Here is a 13,987-nt window from a genome sequence, read left to right as displayed (position 1 = left end):
CAGCATGCATGTGTATCCATGGATAATCTATCATGGTGCCAAGTTTGAGGTTTCTAACGTGAAAATTGACGTAGTTCTAGCATGGGACTTGATTTGGGGTGAGTTAAAAGGTTTAAGCCCTGCCAAAAATCAGGGGATGATGGGATTTGCTTGAAACTTGGCATGAATGTGGATCTAGATGGCATCTGTGAGGGTGCCCACTTCTATTTTTTTTATCTGTCAAAATGTCGGAGAACAGTCCATGTCTGAAAATGGGATGTCCGATTTTTATAAATTCCCCAAAAATCAGGGGATGATGGGATTGGCTTGAGTCTCAACATGCATGTGTATCCATGGATAATCTATCATGGTGCCAAGTTTGAGATTTCTAACATGAAAATTGACGGAGATATCGAAAGGGGTGTGAATTGGGGTTATGGGTGGTGCGTTAGAGGTTTAAGCCCAGCCAAAAATCAGGGGATGATGGGATTTGCTTGAAACTTGGCATGATTGTGGATCTAGATGGCATCTGTGAGGGTGCCTGCTTCCAATTTTTTAATCCGTCAAATTGTCGGAGAACAGTCCATGTCTGAAAATGGGGTGTCCGATTTTCATAAATTCCCCAAAAATCAGGGGACGCTTGGATTGGATTGAGTCTTGGCATGCGTGTGTATACGTCCATGAGGTGTCATTGTGCCAAACTTGAGGTTTCTAACTTTAACAGAAAAAAAGTTGTAGACTTTTTTGGATTTCAATGCAAGCCTATGGGGGGAAAAGCGGAGATCTGATCCGGATCCGGAGCTCCGCAGCGGAGCGGAGCGGACTATAGGCGGAGCGGGGCGGAGTGAAGCGGCCCGATCCACAAACTGCTGATCTGGAAGAGAAGCGGATCGGGGGGCCCGTGCACACCCCTACCATAAAGTAGTAGTGTGGCTCCTGCCTTTTAGATACCGCTTTCATAGTGGAATATCCTACTTGGTGTCTTGGAATCTTACTTAAAGCAGACCATAAGACTAATGTTGGATACAAGCCTAACTTTTTGTTCTGCCATGGAAGCTGCTTATATTCATGGAAAGAGAGTTGTGTTCACAGAAGGGGTCCTTACACTAACGGTCACTCTTTGGGCATCAGTTGCTGAGATGTGGGCCTTGGCAAGAGCCCAGTAGTGCTGATCACTAATGCCAGCCCTAGCTGCTGTGCCTAAAGGTACCAATGGGGATTTCCTTCAAACGCAAATACCAATTTCCAAGGAGGGATTTTCTTCGGGACCACAGCAGTGGAGGAAAGGGTTATATTTCCCAGTAATTTTCAGCCTCCCCAACTGATGCTCTTTGCATGTATATCCTTGTATGTTAAATGCAAAGATGGATTTAACACAGTTGTGGCCAACTTGTGGCCCTCCAGATGTTTTGGCCTACAACTCTTCTCATCTTTAAGCAGCAACATAGCAATAGTGAGGAATAACAGGGGTTGTTGTTCAAAACATCTGGAGAGCTACAAGTTGCCCACCGTGATTTAATGTCACACCTAGGTTGTGCCTGAGAGCTCATACAGAATTCTAAGGAACTATCTTGGCATGAACTCTATCCCCATGGAGAGCATGGTCCTCTGTATAATCATCTTGGCAAGAAGAATTTTGCCACACACCCAATGCAGTTAGGTGGTACAATATATGATGGAATAGTTGGGATATATTCAAGAGCTAGTGTAGAAGTTAGTTTTGCTACAGAGATCAGCATCCTATTGAACTATTGTATGTTTATTGTTTTATTATTGCAGCTCTTGTTTTAAATGTATTGTAAACTGGCTGTGATAGCTATTATGATGGGCAATATAAAATGCCTTAAAAATAAAATATGGCAGCCTTTCCCAATCTGGTGCCCTCCAGATATTTTGGACTTTAATTCCCATCAGCATCACTGATGTGAACTCCCTCCATGAGGGGGGAGTACTGCTATGTCCCCCTCCCTTACTAGAAGTCCTATTCCTGTTTGTTACAAAACTGGAAGGGGGGGAGATAACTTCCCCATCTTTATGTGGGTTCCCCAGGAAAATAATTTCTAATAGGCTAACACCATTCAGGATATTACTCCTGACACACCCTAGTCTGTCCAACTTCTTGGGGAGTTTCTGAGCCCTATTGCCAACCCCTCTCTTCAGCCCAGACCTAAGGAAAAAGAAAGCTGAAAGGTACTTGGAACTTTCCTTCCCAAAGTCCAGAAGTGGAACACTTCCCAAACCCTTTAAAAAATCTTAAAATGCAAATAGTAGCTTTGTAACCATGCAGTTTTTTGTGGGGAAGAGCTGAGTGAGAAATCCCTTTTAAAACAATACACCCAAATATCCAAATAGAAAAAGGAGTTTAAGAAAAATGAGAAACAAGGGTGAAAAACATGGAAGGCAACCATCACACATATACACAGAATTCCAATGCGGATGAGTTACATTATCTAATTGAGTACAGTCTTGGGTGCTAGAACATATGCCAAGTTTATTGCAGAGACGATTGTCAGAGAGGGGGAGCATGTGGCTTCCAGTTAGATGATATATAGGAAAGCTCTAAAAGGGCTGGGGAAACCTTTCTTATGAGGAACTATGCAGTAAAACCTGCCCTTTTTGCAGAGACTGATGGTTGGTCTGTCCAATAACACAGCAGCCTCCATTTCTGATGTCAGTAGATTAGTCAGCAAATCAGAAAATTACCTGTTGACTTGACCCACCTTTTTAATGACTTTAATTTATGTCTCAAAAGCCCAAGGTGGTTGGAACCAGTCAGCCTATCACGAAAAGGGATTAAGGTTTTGTTCGCATTTTAGAGGACAAAGAAGGGACATAAGGCTAGATAAAACTATTCAGGTTGGCCAGCAGGGTGCCAACTGACCAAATGTTGTAAGGGGCATTGTGGATCTATAAAAGAAGTAGAAGTTTGTCATATAGCCACTCCACATCCAGCTCTACTCTGTAATTTTTCTGGAGCCACTACACAATCTGCTAGAAAGGGGGCTCCAGTTGCACCATTCCCCTTCTACTAATCTCTCATTGATAGCCAACTCTAGGTGTAGGTCGGTAGCTTTCTAGAATTGTGAACAGAAAGGCCTCAGATGGCTCCTCTGATAGAAAGGGTAAGGCCTTGTTTACTGAGTGCTGTTGTGGTTTGCCTGCAATACCTGGTTAGCTGGGAGACCCACAGACCTTGTCTCTCCACAGAGGTCTCCCTTTCCTCCTCACTCTCCTTTCTCCTTCTCTTCTCCCTCCTGAGTTCCCAAATGAAACATATGATGCAATTTCATACTTACATAACCTTCTCTGAACGGTCTGTCAATTGTGTACAAAAATAGGTAAATAGCTAACTAAAAAGATATTAATTTCCTACAAGTTAAGGTTTCAAACTTAAGCATGGATACTAGGCAGTAAGTTCCGTGTGACATTATCTGAGCAAATATTTGAACTCAAGATGTATGTATGTATGTGTAATATAGATACACACATGATAACGTTTTCTGTGGGCTGTAATTAATCAGATCAAAGATGGTTGAATCTGAATCCCAAGACCAAAACAGAGAAATAGATAGGACAGTCAGCAGCAGTGGTAGGTCTTTGAATGATCACTGCCAATGGGGAGGATGTGGTTAGGGCTGGAAATGGAGCAGGAGTTTTGGAATCAGGCCAATTATTCTCTCAGAGTTTCTCTGCAGCTGTTTAGGATAAGATATTGGCAGCTGATGGGGTTCCTCATGGCTAATCACAGTCATGTAGTGATTCACTGTGATTTCACTGAATGGGAAGGAGAAATACTTTACACAAGCTGAGAGGTACCATCTTCATTATTTCTTCCATATTCCAGAGCTGAGCCTTGGCATTTAATGCTGATTCCAGGGCTGAATCTAGGCTGAAATTAAGAGCTGTTAAGGGACAATACTCTTACTAGAGGCAGAGGAGAGGGCAAGAAAAAGGTAGATACTGTTTAGATTACCATACATGCCATTAAATTATTATAAAGATGTGTCCATCCAGAAAATGAGAAATATAATCTAATAAAATGGAATATCTTTAACTGAGTTTACCATTGTAAATGAGAGTATAAGATTTATTTGTATTTTCAGTTTTGGAGAGCTGTTCAAGCAGTTTTAAGATCATAATTCAGAATACAAAGTATTTCTATCTCCTTAAAATGGAACACAGCTGAGAAATATTCTGATTTACATAGTTGTAATGTATTGCAAAACTAGCTTCTATGACTGTCCCAACCTTCAGCTATAGGCCACTGCATAAACGGCCTATTCAGACAACAAGCTAAGTCATGGTTAGGCTGCTAAGCATTTTGCAGCAAGTGGTTAGTGAACTTGTTTAAACCATGGTCATATAGCTGGCGTGATTAAGAATGGTTCACACAACATACTAAGCCATAATGTTTAGCTCAAAATGCTTAATCATCATGGTTTAATATGTTGTCTGGACAGGGCCATTAACTGCCTTGCTGTATCAGGGTGAAGGTCCATCTAGCCCTGCTTTCTGTTCCCAGCAATGGTTAGCCAGGTGGCTCTGGAAACTTGCAAGGAAGACACCAAGATAATGGCCATATAGTGACACTGCCCTTTGGAAGGGGTGGGCAACTTGTGGTCCTTCAGATGTTTTGGCCTACAACTCCTATGATCCCTCACCATTGGCTGTGCCAGCTATGGCTGATGGGTATTGTAGACCAAAGCATATAGAGGGGCCACGAGTTGTCCACCCCTTGCTTATAGAATGGCTTCATGGAATGGAGGCTTCTTTGAGGAGGTCAGAAGGGTGGGAAATCTAGGATTCGCATGCAAATTCTTTACAGCTCTACTCAGAATTAAGTCCCACTGAATTGAAAAGGACTTACTCCCAGGTAAGTATGTTTAGGATTTCAGCCTTAAAGTGCAATCTGATGCATGTTTAGACATACTGGGCCTGTTCAAACAACACTCTAAGCCATGGTTAGGCTGCTAACCCTTTTGCAGCAAATAGTTACTGAGCATATTTAAATCATGTTATTGTAGCCACTATACAATAGTTAGAAATGGTTCACACGACATGCTAAGTCATGGTTCACCAGACACACTAAACCATAATATTTAGCTCAAAATGCTTAACCATTTTGGTTTAGCGTGTCATCTGAACAGGGTCAGTGGCTGGGGAGTGCTGGGAGTCATAGAACTTTTTTTGGTCCAAGCATGCATAGGATTGCACAGAGAGATTGGAGACAAGAGCTCATTGCCTTAAGAGATTTTTATCTTCTTCTGTAGTGGATTAGACTCACCCCACATCTCATATGCTCCTAATACAAAAAAATGCAAGACTGTGTCTAACCCCATTGCTGTAAGGGGGCAAAATGCAATCTTTCAAACGAGCCTGGAAGAAAGATCAGCCACCAACAGTCCTTGACTTACTGCAGAAACTACAATGCTGTGGATTTGATAGATGGAATCCTTGAATGCTGCTCCCAATGGGCTGATTCACACATATATCATTGGATGACTCACCATTTGATGATTCACAGCCGAATGTGTGAAATGTCTGTATTGAAGACAACTGCACTAAAGGTGCTGGTAGGCAACAGGGAAGCATTTTTGGTTGGTGAGGTTTGATCTGGGATGGCTGTTCCAGACTTGCAACTCATTACCTGGGATAAATAACACCTGTTGTTTTTCACATAATTTGTGTTCTTCCCAATGTATAATTTCCTGTTTCTACAAGCACAAAGGCATGAATAAAGGGTGATGCTACTCTGGTGAACTCCGCTCCTGTGTGTTTTTTTTCTCAGGTCAGTATGTGTGAAGACTTCCACACCTTTGCTGTAAATGGGAGAAGGAGTCCTCTCAAAATGTTTGTGGGTAGATACTGCTCACTTACCACCAATCTTTTTTTAAAAAAAACAGAAGCATTTTAATGCAAAAACAAAACAAAAAAACATTTACACCACAGGTAAATGTTGCAACATTACTCCAGAAGCAAATGTTTTGGTAAAAAAGTTACCTTTTTTGTGATGGATGAGTTAAAAAAAAAACTTCAAAAAAGTGGAACAATGAACAGAGATCATGGAACAATACTTAATTAAAACTTGCATGAATAGGTACTGAAATCACAAAACGTCATGAGAAGGCCACAATTTTGTACAGGATGATACAAATATACTTCTGATCTTGTACTCCTTATGGCCTGGTCTAGTGGCTACTAGGAGGGCTTTCTCCGCTTTGGCACCCAGGTTGTGGAATGAGCACCCCAGAGAGGTCTGCCTGGCGCCTACACTGTACTCCTTTCGTCGCCAGCTGAAGACCTTTTTATTCTCTCAGTATTTTAACACTTAATTTTAACTTAAATTTAAATTTTACTGTTCTAACTCTGTATTTTAATCTTATATCAATTTTGCTGTGTGGTTTTATCCTGGTTGTGCTTTTTATACTGTATTTTGTATTTGTGCTTTTAACATGTTGGTTGTTTTATTATGGTTTTAATTTTTGTGAACCGCCCAGAGAGCTTCGGCTATTGGGCGGTATAAAAATGTAATAAATAAATAAATAAACAAATATGCTGCAGAATGAGGTGGTAGGATCCTGAGGTGATAAAATGGACAGTACCACTACAGGTACTGCAGGGTTTGGGGTTTGTTGTTTTGCCTTTTTAAAATCATCTCCCATGCAAACAACTACATAAACTAGCTATCCTATTGGGTTAAAAGTTCTAGATTAGCTCTCACTTGGCACCAACTTCTTACTATGTCTGTTGGCTTTTGTCAAGAGAGCGACAAGTCTTAACACATTGCACTAGCTAATCTATCCCTACTACCACCAGCAACTTTCTCTCAAGGGGTGCCAGATAATTAGTAAATAAAAGTGCTTCTACTTGTGTGGCTCCTAGTTTTCTTTTTGCAAGAGATCTTTGATGCCAAGAGAAAAACAGCCCACTGGCATTCAGAGTGGCCTGGTCCTTTCTACCCTCTCAGCCCTCTTCCCGCCAAATTCCCTGCTGCACGAGTAAGCCTGGCAGAGGCGATGATCAGGAACGTGCGAACTCTCCCCTAGTTCACGCGAGCGCTTGCTCTTGGCTCCTTCCCGCCCTAAACTCGCCAGCAGCCACAACGCGCCACATCGGCGCATTTCTCTGTCTACCGGCAGGTGTCGCCGCCGCCCTTCCGCGCCGCTTCTGAAAAAGCCGAGCAGTAGCAGCAGGAGCTCTTGACATCACATCACCAAGCTCCTCCTGCGCACGACCCCTTCCAACCTCGGGCTCCCTTCTTCCCTTCCCCTTCCACCACCCGGCCCCCCAAACAAAACATTTCCGCTGGCGAGAGGCGGTTGTAAACCTAGCTGGGCTAGGCAAGGAATGAGCCAGAGGTCAAGAGCAGCAAACCCCGAGGCCACCGTAGCGGCAGCGGGGGGCGGCTGCTGCTGCTGCTGCTTCTCCGGAGCTTTTCCTTCAGCCGCGAGGAGGCCGCCTTGGCTCGCCTCTTCTTCCCGGAGTCCTGCTGGGGCTGAAGGCACCCGTTTGGCCGTGCGCGCCAGCTAGCTCGCCATCCGCGCTCAGCAGCAGGACGAAGCAGCTGCTGCAGAGTGGAAAGGAAGGCAAACAAGGAGGCGGCCGGGCCGGGCCCAGCAAAGCGCCTTTTATTTCTCTCTCTCTCAAAAAAGCAGCAACTCCAAACCCGCTCGCAGAGGAGCTGAAATGCCTGCGGGGTTGCAAAGGTGAGGCGCTCGGCCGGCCGGGCTCAGCGGCTCCGTGCGGGCTGGCGTGTCCCCACGTACATCCACGCGCGAGCGAGCGCGCCCGCACATGCAGACACGCGCGCGGGGGGACGAGCGGCGGCAGCAGCAGCAGTCAAAGATGGCAATGTCTGTGATCCAAGTGTGCCGCAGTCTGGCTCTCTCAACATGGCTGCTTTCCTTTTGTTTCGTGCATCTGCTGTGCCTGGATTTCACGGTGGCCGAGAAAGAGGAGTGGTACACGGCCTTCGTGAACATCACTTATCCAGATCCCGGCGGCGGCGGCGGCAGCGGCGGCGAGCTGCGCAGCGAGAAGAGCGAGTGCGGCCGCTACGGGGAACACTCTCCGAAGCACGACGTCTGGGGGCAGGTGGCGATGACCTCGGCGGCCGCCGACAGGCAAGCCTGCGACCCCAACGCCAGGTTCGCCGTTCCGGGGCCCGGCAAGATCTGGATCGCGCTCATCCCCAGGGGGAATTGTAGTTTTATGGAGAAGATCCGGCACGCCGCCTCCCAAAACGCCTCGGCCGTGGTCATCTACAACTTGGGCTCCAGCAACGCCAACGAGACCACCACCATGCCCTCCGCAGGTGAGCTCTCCCCCCACAAACACCCCCTTTTTCTTCCAGGATCCCACCCCCCGCGCCTCCCATTCCACCCTCCTGGGTCATGCCACCAGATCTCCTAGGGTGTTATTAATAGCCCGGCCATGGCCAGGCTTAATATCCTGAGCTCCGGCTGGTGGCGTGGAAGGCAAGGCAGCGCTGTGCGCTTGACTCACCAGGAGGGGAGTTTGGGTTATTTGTCTGTTCCGCGCTTCCCCCCCTCCTTCCTTAAGTTGTGGTGCTGGGGGGATGGGGAAGAGAGATATCCTGAAAACGATGGGGGGGGGGGAATGGCTGTAGTTGTGCAAGGGATGGGGGCGCGTCGAGGGGAGAGCTGGCCATTGAATGAGTTCACGCTGAATGACAAATGGATTGCAAAGGACGCTTTTGAATGCAGGTACGCAGGAGAGTAATAGGTTAGCTGCAGGTGGGATGCAGACACACAGACGGCCTTCAACGTGATGCCCTCCAGATGTTTTGGAGTTCAACTCCCAGCATTCCCCAGCCAGCATAGTCAAGATTCAGGAATGCTGGGAGTTGTAGCTGAAAACATCTGGTCGTCGTCCGTCCCGGTCCCCCCCCCTCCTCCCTTGGGTGTCTTGTGATAGGCAGAAAAGGGAATGAGTGTGTGGAATGGAAGGTTAGGAGAGTGGGTCTAGTGGAGTGACATCCTGTCCTTTGGTTTCACTCTCAGCTTTATCAGTGGATGTTCCAGATGTGCCCATTTGCTTTAAGTAGGTCCTTCAAATTCAGTGAAGCTGGTCTGGGGCTGCATTCCTTGGTAATGATTGAAACATTCACTACCCTGGTGATTATATGTGTTCTCCTTTTACCTTGTTGGACTTCTTTTACATTGTTGAATTTGCCCCCTAGACACACCATGGTTAAGGCATATTGTAAATCTTCATTTCTAGCTCTGTTGCAGAGGGTAGGAAGCAATGAAATGATACGGCAGTAAGCAGACTGATAAAAATGACGTCTTTCAATATGATTGGGAAAGTTTTGGTGTTTGGGGCCACTTCCTGAGTTTCAGGGAGTTTGTGGTTTCTGTGCAGAGTGGCGGTGGTGGAATAAGCATTTTAGTGGCTTTGGCTTCAGTTACTCTCATTGTGGGACAGCTGTGTTGAGAATGAGCTATTTAGGATGCCAGGAATGCAATTAGGTTAATTACTGCTACAAGATTTTACAGGGAAGATGCAGTCTTAGTACAGTATCTGTGATTCTGTGGCATAAATGATCTAATTTCATGTAATAAACACAAGCAATTTTTTGTTCACTGTTAAGATGTCTTTGCATTCTATATCCTTTACAAGATATAGTGCTGCTGGAGATAATCTGGTTTGTTATGAAAGAAAAATCATTACAAAATGGTACAGTTGCAAAAGCAGGCTCTATGATGCAAGTGTTGTTGTTTTTATTTATTTAATATCATTCTTCGAAATAAAGGATTTAAATACACACACTCAGCTATGGCTTGTTCTTTTTGGCAGTCTTAGTCTGCCAAACACTACTTACTTTTTATTCCAAAAGATCTTTCTATGCAGAATCAAATGCCACTAACTAATTTGGATTGCATGCATTTCTCTAATTGAACCCAGCTGTTTCATGCCACTTTGCAGCACAATACTAAAAATGATAGGCTGATAGAATAGTAGAGTTGGAAGGGGCCTATAAAACCATGAGTCCAACCCCCTGCTCAAAGCAGGAATCCACCTTAAAGCATTTCTGACAGATGGTTGTCCAGCTGCCTCTTGAAGGCCTCTAGTGTGGGAGAGCCCACGACCTCCCTAGGTAACTGGTTCCATTGTCGTGCTGCTCTAACAGTCAGGAAGTTTTTTCCTGATGTCCAGCTGGAATCTGGCTTCCTGTAACTTGAGCCCATTATTCTGTGTCCTGCACACTGGGATGATCTAGTAGAGATCCTGGCCCTCCTCTGTGTGACAACCTTTTAAGTATTTGAAGAGTGCTATCATGTCTTCTCTCAGGCTTCTTCAGGCTAAACATGCCCAGTTCTTTCAGTCTCTCCCTTGGAGGTAAGTACCACTAATGTCAGTGGAGCTTACTCCCATGTAAGTGTGCGTGGGGTTGCAGTTGTCTTGTTCAGGTCAGAGAGAAATCTAGAGCCAAGATTGGTAGCAAAACACTAATTTTATTTTTTAATATCCATAATTCATTGCCTATTTCCTTTGGAGTAGGTCCCATTGAATGTAGTGGGATTTATTTACAAGTGCATAGGATTGGGTTATTAATGTCTTGCAATAACAAAATCAAAGCTTCCTTGATGATGCAACAGCTACTGTACAAGCCATCTTGACCTGCAATTTTCTTTGGAGAACAATGTTGTGTCTTAGCTGAGAGGTTGGAAAACACTTTAAATAAATAAATAAATCAACCAACCAACCAACCATATGTTTTGCTTAGAAGTGTTTTGATGGCTTCTAGAAATTTGTTGGTCTTTTTACAACTTTTGTGTAAATACCATGTGCACTTCTCTTTAGATTACTGCTCTCAGTTCCTCAGGTAATGAATGATAGGGCTATAGCTGCATACTACACCCTTGTGCCCTCCAGATGCGTTGGACTATGAGTCTCAGAATGCCCATGCTATGCTGGGGATTCTGGGAATTGTAGTACAACACCTCTGGACAGCACCAGGGTGGGAAAAACTGGGCTTAGAGCATCATATGTTATCATTGGCATGGATCTCTGGTTGTTATAACAAGGAATGGGAAAAGTTTTTATGACACTGAAATATTGGTTCAGTTGATGTGTTTTGGTTTGAGTGTTGTTTTTAATACACAGTAAACTACATGCTTGTTCCAAACAAATAATTGTTTGCTCCATAATTCTAGGTGGTGATTATATTAACAACATATAGGTTTAGAATTAAGAAAATATTTTCCCAATTACTTCATGTAACTTGTGCTTGTAAAAAGTTTTTATTGTATCAGTTAATATTGAGCAGTCTCATTAAGTGCTTCTCACAACATGATAGATTCTTTGGATACTTGTTCTTATGGCTGAACATGCTTCTGCTTGGCTTTCAATGGGCATAAACAGCAACTTGTTTTTAAGTAAAACTACGCATTGATAGTGCCTAAAAATGCTTAATTTTGTTTCAATTGCCTTTACAACAACCCTGAAAGGAAGGCTGATTTTATCTCTATATTGCATAGTATATAGCAGCACATGTCAACATTTTTTATTAGGATCCAGAGGGTTACATGTGGGATTCCCTACATATGATGGTTTTTTTGTGGGGCCCTGGCCTTTACAGCCTTTTATCCCTCCCCAGCTGCTCCTAAAGCTGGGAGACCCTCTAGAGCAGGGGTGGGCAAATGTCAGGCTTGCAAGAACTACTTAATTTGTTGCTAGAACCCAAAGATCCACCAACCAGGTCCTGATGCACAACAGGCACTAAAGAATTCTATGCCCAGGAACTTCTTATGAGTTCCAAAATTGAATTTTGCTTACAATTTTTTCACATAAAATCCATTCCTGGTTTCCCCAAGCTTCCTTAATTTCAGAAGTATAATTTATTGGGGGAGGGGGAGTCATTTTGTTGCTGCTAGAACCCAAACCTATAGTTGGGAGTCAGAAATCCTTGATGTTCTACTGCAAATCATCGAGGATCCAGTTATATTTTCTGGGGGGGCCCATGCTTTAGAGTTGGATTTAATACAGTGTGAAGGGCTGTCATTGAAAGGAACACATCAAGATCAGATGTACTTCCATCTTACACATAGGGCAGTTGGGATCCCAGCCATTATCCTCACATTGCAAGAGCTGTGGCTGAAAAATAGTGGCTTGCCGTAGCCTACCAAGTGAATTCATCATGACTCATCTCCTCCCACATATACCTGCCAAGAACCCAGGATGGATTTGATTTAAATCATGATTTAAATCATGATTTAAATCACTACTCAGAAAGACTCGATTTACCATGTGCACTCTTCCTCGCAATATTTTACACAACTCAGAGTTACCAAAGACTCATTCTTGCTGGTATAATCATAATATTTACAACGAGATAAAGGTTTCATTTTTAGAATAACATTTTTTCAGATTAGTTTTACAGTTATATCAAAAAAATACTGATTTGGTTATACCATTATAAAACACATCATAGATAGATAATTATGAAATTATTGCGAAGTGAACTATCACCAGTTTAGTAGGTTAATCATTCATATTTGGACAACTTTTCTGCTGTACTTTATTGGAAGGAGAAAAATAATCTTACAGAAACCTATGGAAGAGCATGACATTGTGAAAGGATTAATGGAATTCATTTACCAAAAAATTTAAACAACCAAGCAACAACAAACCTTTGGACTATAATGTATCTTAAGTAGAAAACTATCTTTAGATAGATTTTTCCTCAAAAAGCATTTTATTAAAAAAAATCCAATTTAAATAAAAAGAATCCAATTTTTTTGATTTTTTTTTTAAATCGTTGATTTTTATCCACCCTGCCAGAACCTAACATCATCTTCAGGGGTCCTTCTACATGAGCCACTGCCAAAGGAAGTGAGGTGGGTGGCTACCAGGAGGAGGGCCTTTTCTGCTGTGGCAGCCTACCTGTGGAATGAGCTTCCTAGAGAGATTCATCTGGCTCCTACATTGTACTGTTTCCGGTGCCAGATGAAGACCTTTTTATTTTCCCAGTATTTTAGCATTTTATCATCCTACTTTTTTATCATCTTAGTTTTAAATCTGTATCTTAAATCAGTAAAATCTCTGCATTGCTGTTTGGTTTTATTCTGGTTGTATTTTTATATTGTGGCTCTATATTGTGATTTAAGATTCCATATTTTACACTTCGAGCTGTACTCTATGGTTTTAATTTTTGTGAACTGCCCAGAGAGCTTTGGCTATAATGTGGTATAGAAATAAAATGAAATAAATATATAAATAAATATTAGCCACTCTGCCAACACTATGGTAGGGGACACTGCAGTAATGTAGTGGAGCCTTTGTGGGAAAGCTTTCCTTTTAGCCTGGGAAAGGGATAGAAAAGTTTTGTCCTCACCCCTTTTAAAGGCTGGATTGTGTGTGGTCTAGTGTACAAAAGGCATGTAACCTACACAGAAGAAATGGTATCAAATTACATGGTACATGAAATGCTTGAATCAATGCATTTAACACATCCATTGTTATTGGTTAAATAGCACAGAGGGGATGATCAGGATTGGGTCCATGGCACACATGCAGGAGGGGCGTAACCGTTTCCCTCCTGTGTCCCAATGAAAATTACCCCTTGATATTGCTGTTTGCCCATGAAGGGAAGCTGCCATTGGCATCAATGCACTTCTTGCCCTTTCTAGATTGGCCCTCAAGCAGGAGCTGAAACTAATCAGACTTTCTAGACAAAGTGTGGAGAATTGAAGGGTTGCTGCTGATCACCAATGGAGAAACAGAATCTGAATGACATGAGGCTTAACATTACAGGCATATCCTAGAATACTGCTAAATGCTATTCTGATTTTTTTCTTCTTAAGGTTTTTTGCTTCTGAATTGCATTCCAAGCAAATAGGGGCAGCATTTTGGGCCATTCCTAATATTGCCTCATTTACTTCTGTCTTGGCTCCTAGCTCTGACATAATATATTCCACGTTTATTTTTCACGTGGAAAGCATTACAATGGAATATTCTAACAACCCCCCCCCCATTTCTGTGG

The 13,987-nt window shown here is 43.2% G+C and overlaps 3 protein-coding genes across 3 annotated transcripts in view; 1 reads left to right on the top strand and 2 right to left on the bottom strand.

Moving 5' to 3' along the window:
• SCOC (short coiled-coil protein) overlaps nucleotides 1–13,987 on the bottom strand; it is a 652,090-nt gene that overhangs the window by 307,455 nt on the left and 330,648 nt on the right. The window lies entirely within an intron of this gene.
• The window catches only part of ZNF330 (zinc finger protein 330), a 201,368-nt gene that overhangs the window by 38,806 nt on the left and 148,575 nt on the right, over nucleotides 1–13,987 (bottom strand). The gene's annotated exons all lie outside the window — the stretch shown is intronic.
• Nucleotides 7,805–13,987, top strand: part of RNF150 (ring finger protein 150) — a 102,532-nt gene continuing 96,349 nt past the window's right edge. Inside the window, exon 1 of the mRNA XM_063136354.1 lies at nucleotides 7,805–8,293. Coding sequence (XP_062992424.1) covers nucleotides 7,825–8,293 — 469 coding nt within the window. The 5' untranslated portion in view covers nucleotides 7,805–7,824. The remainder of the gene's footprint in view (nucleotides 8,294–13,987) is intronic.

The sequence above is a fragment of the Elgaria multicarinata genome, chromosome 10, assembly GCF_023053635.1.
Source record: "Elgaria multicarinata webbii isolate HBS135686 ecotype San Diego chromosome 10, rElgMul1.1.pri, whole genome shotgun sequence".
NCBI classification, from domain to species: domain Eukaryota; kingdom Metazoa; phylum Chordata; class Lepidosauria; order Squamata; family Anguidae; genus Elgaria; species Elgaria multicarinata.
The sequence above is the reverse complement of the archived record's forward strand: the minus strand, read 5'-3'. Positions and strand labels throughout refer to the sequence as shown.